This window comes from Pristis pectinata, chromosome 1 (genome assembly GCF_009764475.1).
Source record: "Pristis pectinata isolate sPriPec2 chromosome 1, sPriPec2.1.pri, whole genome shotgun sequence".
Lineage (NCBI taxonomy): Eukaryota > Metazoa > Chordata > Chondrichthyes > Rhinopristiformes > Pristidae > Pristis > Pristis pectinata.
The window spans coordinates 60,578,566-60,589,935 of NC_067405.1; the positions used below are offsets into that span (position 1 = coordinate 60,578,566).

Below are 11,370 nucleotides of genomic sequence, written 5' to 3' on the forward strand. Positions count from 1 at the left end.
CTCTCATAATTTTGTATACCCCTATCATGTCACCTCTCAGGCTCCTTTGCTCCAGGGAAAACAGTCCCAGCCGATCTAATCTCTCCTTCTAACTCAAGCACTCCAGTCCAGGCAACATTCCTGTGAATCTTTTCTGCACCCTCTCTAGCTTAATCACATCTTTCCTATAGCATGGCAATTAGAACTGCACTCAGTACTCCAAGTGCAGGTGGATTAATAATTTGTACAGCTGTAACATGATGTCTCAACTCCTATATTCAATGCCTCAGCCAATGAAGACAAGCATTCCATACACCTTCTTCACTGTTCTGTCTACCTGTGTCACCACTTTCAGGGAAGAATATGCTTTTACCCCAAGGTCTCACTGTTATGTGTAATTGTTACACTATAACAATTAATCACTGTTCTGTTATGTATATTTAAATTGTACATTAATACCCTTTTCAGGTTTTGACATTTTAAAAAAATGTGAAGTATGGTTTAATTTGTTTCTCCAGTTTACTTCTTTCTCTCTTCCTCTTTTGGGATATTACCTATGATAGCCAATAGCTCTCCAGTACCTTAACTAAACAGTATTCTTTGTGTCCAGGCAATAGATGTTGATGACCTAGTTTATTCAGGATGGTGTTACTGTCCTACTCATTCTGTTCCCATCAGGTAGCCACAAACATACCTTTGGGAGAGGTTAGAGAGCATTCAGGGGCAGGGACCCCAGCTGACTTTTTTTTCCTCTGAGGCTACAAGAAATAAAAGCACTTTTGGGTGACCAGTTGCTACTCTGGCTAAGAGCAACTAAGTTAGTACAATTTGAGGATTGAACCTGAAATACGGAGCAGTTATGTTCCTTGTGCTAAAGAATATTAGCTGATGAATCTTCTAACTGTCCAATGAGAACTTCAAATTAGAGGGTTTCTAATTCATTGGTAATGTTGATTAATGTGCTTAATCTTATTTTATATTATTGCCAAATTCATGACCTCAGCTCCAATAGTTTGAAAATCCATTAAAAATCTGGATATCAATAGAATAAGGTGAATATGGAGTTATCATTCGTATTTCATTTCACTCAGCCTTGATTGTCAAGTATCAGCAAGGTTTCACTGTGATAAGAGAAAATGTTTTGGCTAAATGAGAATTAAATTTGTTATGAAAACATTTTTATGTGATTGATTGTAATGGTGATTCATTTATTTTGGTTTCTGCACCTGTTTGAAAAGTGCCTAAATTGTGCATTAAATTGCAGAGAAGAGTTAAAAAGGAGACATTTAACAGAGTAGATTAGATGTCAATGTATTTGTTGTTGTAGAGTTGAACCATTTGCTCTGTTGACCCTGAGTGAGTTCTTTTGAAGAGCAAACCCTACCCCCCCCCCCACCCTCCTCCATCTCCCGCTCTTCCCCGATATCCCTACGATTATTTTTCCTGTTATTTATTCAATTTCCCTTGGATAGCTATAGGACTCTCAAATTCATTAGACATTACAAATTCTGACCATTTATTACATTAAAAAATTATTGCATCCCCTTCTTACACCTTAAATCTTTGTCCTTTGGTTGTGGAACTTACAGCTATCTTCATTCTCTTATTGAAACAAGGCCCTTCATAATTTGAAAAAAAACCTCTATCAAATCTCCTCCTAACCTTCTCATGCCTGCTGAAGAACCTAATCCTCCAAAGTATCCAGCAGCTGTACTTCTCATCACCAGAACAAACTCTACTAGATTTTTTCTATATTATCTGTAAGCTGACAGATTCTTGACTGTGGTGCCCAGAATTGGACACAGCACCCCTACAGAGCCTGAATTCATGCTTTAGTGTAACTTTTGCCTTTTATAGTTTGTGTCTCTATATATAAATTCCTGAATATTATTTTGAAGTGTTGTCCTTGTCATCTTCAAAGACCTGTGTGCAAACACCCCCACATTTCTTTGTTCCCTTATCCCTTTAAACTTGCAATACACTTCATCGACCATGTGTTCACTATTTCCGTCACCCTACCTCTGGCTTAAAGTTTATTGTTATCTTCTACAGCATTTACTGCACTTCCAAATTTCATATCATTTGAAAATTTTGAAATTTTTGAAGTCTCCTTTTCAGCTTTTCTCTGTAATTTAATGCATGATTTAGACACTTATTAAACAGGTGCAGAAACCAAAATAAATGAATCACCATTACAATCGATTATATAAAAATGTTTTTGTAACAAATTTAACTCTCATTTAGCCAAAACATTTTCCCTTATTTCCAGTGAAACCTTGCTGATGTCCCATACACCCATGTCAATGAAAGAGAGTAGTGTTTCCAGCGCTGAACCTTGCAAAATGCCATTCCCTCTGAACTTTTAAAAAAAAATCTATAACTCTGTTCCCTATCATTTAGCCAGTTTTTCATCCAAGCTGCTATTTTTATCCCTTGGGCTCCCACATTTAGTTTTATGTATAATTTGAAACTCTGCTTCCCAATTTAAGGAGGATTGGAAGATGATAGCTGGTAGCTCTCTTTCTCAGCTCAGCTTCTTGCTCCAGCTTGCTCAGCTTCCTTCGCTCTCCCTCTTGCTCAGCTTCCTTTGCTCCAGGGAAAACAAATCCAGCCTATCCAATCTCTCCTTATGGCTGAAGTGTCCACTCCAGGCAACATCCTAGCGAATCTCCTCTGCACCTCTCCAGCGCAATCACATCCTTCCTGTAGTATGGTGACCAGAACTGCACTCAGTACTCCAGGTGTAGCCTAACCAATGTTTTATAAAGTTGTAATATGACATCCCAACTCTTGTATTCTATTGCCATGTCTGATGAAGGCAAGCATTCCATATGCCGCCTTCACCACCCTTTCTACCCATGGTACCATTTCCAGGGATCTATGAACTTGTACCCCAAGGTCCCTCTGTTCATCAACACTGCCTACGGCCGTACCATTTACTGTGCATGTCCTACCCTTATTTGACCTTCCAAAATACATCACCTAACACTTGTCAGGATTAAATTCCATTTGCCATTGCTCTGCCCAACTTTCCAGCTGACCAATATCATGCTGTAGTCTAAGACAATCCTCCTCGTTATCTACAACACCACAATTTTTCTTCTTAATCTATAATTATCTCATCCAGGATCCAAACAATCATATTATTTGCCATGGCTGCTACTTGATAAACAGTGAGGCAAAGTGCACATTTCGTACCTGCTCCCTTTATCAACAGATCTGCATCTTTGGCCCTAACTGACCCCACTTTGACAATGCTTTTACTGTTACTACACTAATAAAGACCCTTGGATTCTCTTGCAAGTGAACTCTGAATTTGGTTTCAATTGTAATTCCATGTAATTACAGTAAATGTTTTTCCTAGATATCCCAATGGAAGGAATTCCACTTGATGGGATGTCGGTCAGAGACTTGGGTGGGGTTGTGCTGGCCATCTTGAAAAACCCCGAGGAACATATTGGGAAGGAGATAGGCCTCAGTACTGACAAGCTTACGATTGAAGAGTATGCTGCAATTATGTCCAAACATACTGGAAAAACAATCAAAGATTCTAAGGTTAGTTTATATTATTCTCATTCAGTCAATAGTAACAAATAACACCTGAATCAGAGTTCTTAAACTGAAAGCTGTTGACAAAGTTTGATTGTTAAGACCTGAACAACTCGATACTATTTGCATTTATATTTATTGTGCTAGTTTTTTCTGTTGAATCTTGTGGGCCTGACAGTTTGGAAATTTTAATCACAGTGGTGGATTAGTCTTAAATTACATCTGTTTGACTGATCTGGATGAAGGCACCGAAGGTAGGTTGCTAAATTTGCTAATGATTCAAATATCAGCAGAAAAGTAAGATGTGAAGAGGATATAAGGAGATTATGCAGCAAGGCTAAGTGAGTGGGCAAAGATCTAACAAGTGGAATATAATGTGGAAAAATGTGAAATTGTCCATTTTAACAAAAAAACTAAATAAGCATATTATCTGAATGCTGAGGGTTTACAGAGCTCCAAGATACAGAGGGATCTAACTGTCATTGTGGGTGATTTACAAAAGGATAATATGCAAGTCCAGCAGATAAATGGGAAAGCTAATACATTGTTATTGTTTAGTGTTGTAGGAAATGAATACAAAAATGAGGAGGTTATATGGCGCAGTAGTAAGAGCACATCTGGAGAACTGTGCACACTATTGGTCTCCTTATTTAAGGAAGGACATTAGTATGTTGGAAGCAGTTCAGAGAAGCCTTCCTATAATATAGGAATTGGTTTATTATTGTCATTTGTACCAAGGTACAGTGGAAAAACTTGTCTTGCATACGGTTCATACAGATCAATTCATTACACAGTGCATTGAGGTAGTACAGGATAAAACAATACAGAATGCAGAGTAAAGTGTCACAGCTACAGAGAAGGTGCAGGCAGACAATAAGGTGCAAGGTCATAATGAGGTAGAGTGTGAGGTCAAGAGTCCATCTTATCATACTAGGGAACTGTTCAATAGACTTATAACAGCGGTTTCGAAGCTGTCTTTGAGCCTGGTGGTATGTGCTTTCAGGCTTTTGTATCTTCTTCCTGATGGGAGAGGGGAGAAGAGAGAATGTCCCAGATGGGTGGGATCTTTGATTATGCTGGCTGCTTTACCGAGGCAGCGAGAATACCTGGAATTGGCAAGTTATCTCATGAGGAAAGGTTGGATGGGCTTGGCTTGTATCTGCTGGAGAGGGGAAATGATTGAAATATATATGATCCTGACAGGTCTTGACAGGATGAATGTGGAAAGGATATTTCCTCTTATGGAAGAATCTAGAACTAGCAGACTGCTTTTTTTTAAAAAAAAGGAGTTGCTCATTTAAGACGGAGATGAGGTGATTTTTTTTCTCTGAGTGTTGCGTGTCTTTGAAACTTTCTTCTTCAAAAGACAGTGGAAGCATAGTCTTTGAATATTTTTAAGGTACAAGTAGATATATTCTTTATGATCAAGGAGGTGAAAGTTTACTACAAGGTTGATGGGAATTCATAGCTGAGGTCAGATTAGCTGTGATCTATTAAATGGCAGAGGATGCTCGAGGGCCAAGTGGTCTACACCAATTCCTAATTTGCATGTTCATTTGTCTGTTTGTATTATAACCTTGCGATATGAGCAAATTAAAAGAGTATAGAATCATAAAATCTACAGCTATAGGGAAGCAATTCAGCCTGTTATTCCTGTCCCAGCTCTTTGAAAGAGCTGATCAATCAGTCCTCTCCTGCTCCTTCCTAGTGTTTTGAATTGATGTAAACTTTCTACATGGCCCTGAACTGCACTGTATTTATTTTGTGGCCCGTGAACACCAAAACCTGATCTGAGCAAATACCAGCATTCAAGGATGTTTATTTTAAGCTGAAGCTTCTTGGTGATCTTTAATGTAGCAAGAGGTTTGAATAATTTTATATTTGTTCTCAAGATGTGGCAAGGTTGCCATGGCCTTATTTATTATCCATCATTTATTGAGAAGATGATATTGGATCATTTTGACCACAAAGGAAAATAAGGATATTGACTCGGCAACAATGAACAACTGACAATGTGTGTCCAGCTAGGATAGTGTGTGACTCAAAGGGGAACTTAAAAATGCTGGCGTTCCCAGAGCATTGTTACCCTTGCTCTTCGTAAGGAAGCAATTACTTATGGGACAGAGGTGCTGTGGTGAGTTGGATGTCAAAGGCAGTTACTCTCATCAATACTGTGTTTCATTACAAGTCCACCCCAGCTTACAAATGCCCAATTTTTGTACAGCCCGTACATATGAACAAGTGTTTGGAAGACCAGCAGGATGGATTTGCTGGCTGCTGCAGGCATCATCTGCTGTGTTTCTGAACTCGGTTTGTGGTCACATTTCCGACATGCAAACTGTTCAGCTTACAAAGAGTTCTCGGGAACAGAGCCCTGTCATAACCTGGGAAGAACCTGTATTGCATTCATGTGTGTCTCAAGGTCATGATGAAATCTAGAATTCTAATGATTTTATAATAATAGCGATTGAAGTTGGGAGGCACAGTGGTGCAGCTGGTAGAGCTGCTGCCTCTCTGTCCTAGAGACCTGGGTACAATCCTGACCTCGGGTGCACTCTGTGTGGAGTTTGTACGTTCTCCCTGTGATCACCTGAGTTTCCTCCAGGTATTCTGGTTTTCTCCCATATCCCAAGGATGTGTGGCTTAGTAGGTTAATTAGTTACTGTAAATCACCCCTTGTGTGGAGGTGTAGAATCTGGAGGAGTTGATGAGAATGTGGAGAGAATAAAAGTGGGATTAATGCAGGATTAGTGTAGATGGGTGGTTGATGGTTGGCGCGGATTTGGTGGGCCAGGCAGCCTGTTTCCATGTTGTATCTCTCCATGACTCTCATTCTCTGACTTTAAGTCTATAATTCCTCATGTGGACCTCCTTCCTTCTCCTATCCCACTTGTATTCAACCCAAGATTTTCTTCTGGGTGAACAGGGAGAGATTCCAGATAATGGGTGACTTACTATTGCTATTTCAGAAGGTATTAACATCACCAATTATTAGAGTAACAAGAAGGTCACTTCAGGTGGAAGTGGCAAGATTGTTTTCTTGATAGACACTGGGATAGTATCCTGAAAATATCATCACTGGATTGGAACTCACAACCCCTGATTTTGAAATTGCACTGTACTAGAGCAAATTAGTTAAAATCAAGGGAACATTCAACTCAAGGTGCACTTTGTAAACAGTTTGAAGCATATACTTTAACAAAAAGTGAAATCAGTTTAATTTGTGTGCTTTTGATTATGAACTAATCAAATACACTGCTTCTATTAGACCACGTTAACTAACAGAAGAAAGGCTGAGCCCTCACTCTCTGCTGTCGTCAAATGATTTCAGAAAAGTATGGTATACTTTTAGCTTTAAGTTTAGCTTAACTATGATATAGTTTAGCTTTAAGCCCATTGATACCAAAGTAGCTGGGTTAATATGTACTGTCAACTGTATCTCTGCACCACTTGTCATACACAAAGAGTTCACCAAGACTCGGTGTGGGCTACATTCAATAGATCCTGAAACTGGGCCTGGAGATTGCAATGTATAATTAATGAGCACCTGTTGTTTCTGCAGCAGGAAGGTAAAGCCCTTTTCTATCTGTTAATTAATAGTGTACAGCCAGTGCTAACTGTTGGGTGGATGAATGCTTCAGCAAAGGACTTAAAATTGTGAAAGGTCTGCAGCACTTAAAGCTACCCTTTGTCTCTTAAACCCAGCCCCCACTACTTGTAGCTAACCTGCGTCTCTTCCCTACTACTCAAAGCTAGCCTGAACTGCTTATGCCAGCCCACACTACTTAAGGTAATGTACATCTTTTAAAGGTAGCACCCACCTTGTTTAGTGCACCACTACACTTTTTAAATAAGCCTGCACCTTTTAAAGTGGAGGTGCATTGTGGCTGGAGCAGATGGGAGAAGTTGTGGAATTCATTTTGATGTGGAAAAAGACATAATAATGGAACATAATGAGAAAGAGCAGCTTCCAAGATTTACAGGTGGAGAGGTGTGCCCTATCAGCAGGATGCCCTCCAGGTCAACTCTTAGAAGGACATGGAACCAAATGGCCATGATGATGAATTCTGGGAGTCAGACCCAGTGGACCTGGATCCTCTGCTGCAAGGACTTAAGCAACTGCACATACACGGTCGTGGTCAGTGACTGAGTCTTCAAACCCTACTTCTTTCTAACTATGCCACAAGTCTCAGCAAAGTCCCTTTCCTCACCTTCCAGTAATTTCTTTCAATCAGATTTCATACCTGACATTCATAGGTTTACCTCACCCCACATACATACTGGTGCCTCATACACACATCTCAAGCTCACACATAATGCCTGTTATTCATCCATAACAGCCCCTTCACTCTGATATATTGCATTGACACTTTTCCTCTCTTTTACAAGAGGAGGTGGTATATAATCAAAAGTAGCAGGAGCTAAATGGCAGGACTAAGTGTTCCCAGATGCCCTGTTGGCCATGGAGGAGATGACAGAGGCCATTGTTTGAACTGCTGTTGGTGACACTTTGGTACAGAAGCACAAACCTATTGTCCTCCAGACTGATGGGATTTGTGCTCCTATCACGTTGGTACTCTTGCCGTTGCCTGCCACCGTCAGTCCCACACCAAGGCTGCCTTTGAAGCCAGACCTCTGAGGCTAAGCTCTTTCAAAGCAAATGTTGTCGTTTTAGTCATACTCATGCAAACAGCAAGGCAGACGGCAAATCAAATAACTTCTGTGCACAATAGTAATTTACTGCAATCCCTGCTTCAGATGGAAGTTGGATGTGTCAACTGACCTGTTATCGAACTGGGGATTGTATGACACTATGAAGACATGAAAAGCTGCTTTTCATTATCATACTGAATCACAGGGTGTTTAAACATTTAATTATTGTTCTAAGAAATACATTTGACATAAATGTAATTATTTGATTAAACTACAGTCTTGTTTGCTCAGCTAATAAATGAAATTTGTTTATTTTAGTGACAGGTTCTTTTTCTTATTAATGCTCAATCCAAGGTTGTGCAATATTAAATTAGTTGTAACTACTACACAGCATTTCTTGAATGGGAAAATCTCTGGTTTGGAGAGAGATGACAGATTTCCATTATTATTTCAGATACCAGTTGAAGATTATACAAAACTGAATTTTCCAGGAGCACAAGAACTTGCCAAGATGTTCCAATTTTATATGAAACAACCTGATCGCAATAAGGACCTGACATTGAAACTAAATCCAAATGCAAAATCCTTTGATGAGTGGATGTCAGAAAACAAGAATGCCTTCATGAATGATTGAACTTCATTTTCAACGTGGAAAAATAGAACTTGCATAAATCTCTTGGGACAGGCAACTCTCAGCTATTTTACCCCTGTACTGTTCATGTATTATTCTTCATGTATTAGCACTGAAACATTATTCAAACAAGCCACAGCCAAGCATTTTCTCCATGTAGTTTCAGAACATTCTTAATATAATATGTCAAGTGTTGCTGCTTATCTCAGTATGCGTATTCACTGAAGTTGACTCTCTCTCTCCCTTCTTAGGATTATCCTTAAATCCGAACTCTTTGATCAAGCTGTTGGTCAACTTTCCTTTATGGAACCTCTAATCATTCTTAATATTATCTTTGAAGCATCTTATAAATGTAAATGGCTGATCATCTTACATTGTGTATGCTTATATTTTATGTGACAGCTACATACTTTAAATGTTAAAGGTTTCAAATAAATTCTAAGTGCACATGCAGAATAAGAAATGGTTAAACTTCAAAAGAGACATTTACATGAGATATCAAGAAGCATTAAAGGTGAAGCCAATGTATGCTGAGACATTTAGAGTCATCAAGTCAGAGGGTTGTACAGAACGGAAACACACCCTTTGGCCTGGTTCGTCCATGCCGACTGAGATGCCTTTCTATGTGGATTTCATCTTCCTGCATTCTACCCATACCCCTCTAATCCTTTCCTGACCATGTACCCATCCAAATGCTTTTTAAATGCTGTGATTGTACCTGCCTCTACCACCTCTTCTGGCAGCTTGTTCCTGATACCCACCACCCTGAAAAACTTGCCCCTCAGATCTCCTTTAAATATTTCCCCTTTCACCTTCAACCTATGTCGTCTAGTTTTAGACTACCTTACCCTTTGTAAAAGACTGTGGCTATCTGCTATATCTATGCTCCTTATAATTTTATAAACATTTAATTTAACATATAATTGACATATAACATATAACATAATTTAACATTTTTACATACGAGTAGAGTGCCTTGGGGTTTTCCTGAATCCTACTCACCAAACCTTTCTCATGCCCCCAGACTATTAGCGTTCACTTCCCCTACCCCCTGTTCTACCCATCCTTCTCCCTGGTGAACACTGATATGAAGTATTCGTTTCGGATACCATGCATATCCCCTGGCTCCACACAAAGACTTGTCTCTGAGAGGACCTATTCTTTCCCAAGCTACCTCTTGTTTCCAATATATTTATAAAAAGTTTTGGAATTTCCTTTAGTTCTGTTGGCCAGAGCCATTACATCTCTTTTTGTTCTCCTAATGGCTTTCTTAAGATCTCCTCTATATCCCATACATTCTCAAAGAACTTGCTTGATGACAATTTCCCATACCTGACATACACTTCATTTTTACTGATCAAACCCTCAGTTTCCTTTGTTAACCAAGGTTCTCTAATCTTACAACAAACTGGAAGAACTCAGTGGGTCAAGCGACATGTGTGGGAGGAAAGGAATTGTCGATGGTTCGGGTGTACAGACAGCGGCGGAATTGAACCCAGGTCGCTGGTGGTGTAATAGCATTATGCTAACCGCTCCAAGTACCATTTGGTCTTCAAGAAGGTTGAGCTCCTTTAGTGTTGCAACAACATAGGATTTGAGGTGTGATTTTATTGTGGGCCCACATGGGATCTACCACATTTAAAAGGAAAATGATAGCAGGAAGCATTGACTGGTCAGGAGTTGCCAAGGAAGGTTTTTCAAAATAACTTATTTGAGATGTCTTGCAAGGTTAGGAGGAGCAAGAGTCTTGGATTACTGCATTTCCAGCCACACTTCTTCTGCAACCTGCTTAAAGCCTTTGTCTATGGCTAACTTTGTAGTAAGGATTGTTTTCTTTTGGCTCTCCAACATCCTTGCATTCTGTTAGGGTTTCTGACAAATGGTATTGAAATATTAAAATGAATTCCTGGAATTAAAATTAGTTTGCCTGCCTTACAGCTTGCTCTACTTGCTGAGGTGTCATACGGAATACAGTGTTAATTTCTGTTTGTCACAACCACACAAAGCACACTTGGTACAAAACTTGGAGAGAGTGCAGGGAAGTTTAAAAGAGGAAAGATGGAAATTTTGATGAGCTGTAAAAACTCTTAAATCATAGGGACCAGAGAAGGCCAGAAACTGACCTCTGGCAACTCTTAGTTTGGCTGGCTGATGGGGGTATTCTGGAAAGGAGGTCTGGATAATCTACTTGCACAAAGCCAAGTTGATGTGTGTAGCAGAGTCGACTCTTCCTCTGAAATCTCTCATCACTGTGGTAAGCAGAGGAAGGAAGTTGGGGAGGAGATCCTATGGGTGGATGGGGGTGGGTTAGGGAGAGCATTAGGGCAAACAATCGTTGGAGGATTGGAGAGAAAAATTGGGCAGGTGATCGAGAAAGGATGCCAGGCAGATATATAGAATGCATTGGGGAAATGATTAGTTGGGGGATGCGTGGTGTTGCTGGTTAGCTGGCCACGGATATTGGCCGTGAGTTGTAGGAGAATGGCAGCAAATGGTAAGGGGAAAAATTAAAGAAGGTGCATACTTGGATGAAAGAGTTTGCCTTGGACTTTGCAGCA

At 39.8% G+C, this 11,370-nt stretch overlaps 1 protein-coding gene across 1 annotated transcript in view; it reads left to right on the plus strand.

The window, feature by feature from the left end:
- Positions 1-11,078, plus strand: part of LOC127573902 (nmrA-like family domain-containing protein 1) — a 59,729-nt gene extending 48,651 nt beyond the window's left edge. The window contains exons 4-5 of the mRNA XM_052022478.1: positions 3,344-3,534; positions 8,636-11,078. Of these exons, the coding sequence (XP_051878438.1) occupies positions 3,344-3,534; positions 8,636-8,815 (371 nt within the window). The 3' untranslated portion in view covers positions 8,816-11,078. The remainder of the gene's footprint in view (positions 1-3,343; positions 3,535-8,635) is intronic.
- Positions 11,079-11,370: the final 292 nt, after the last annotated feature.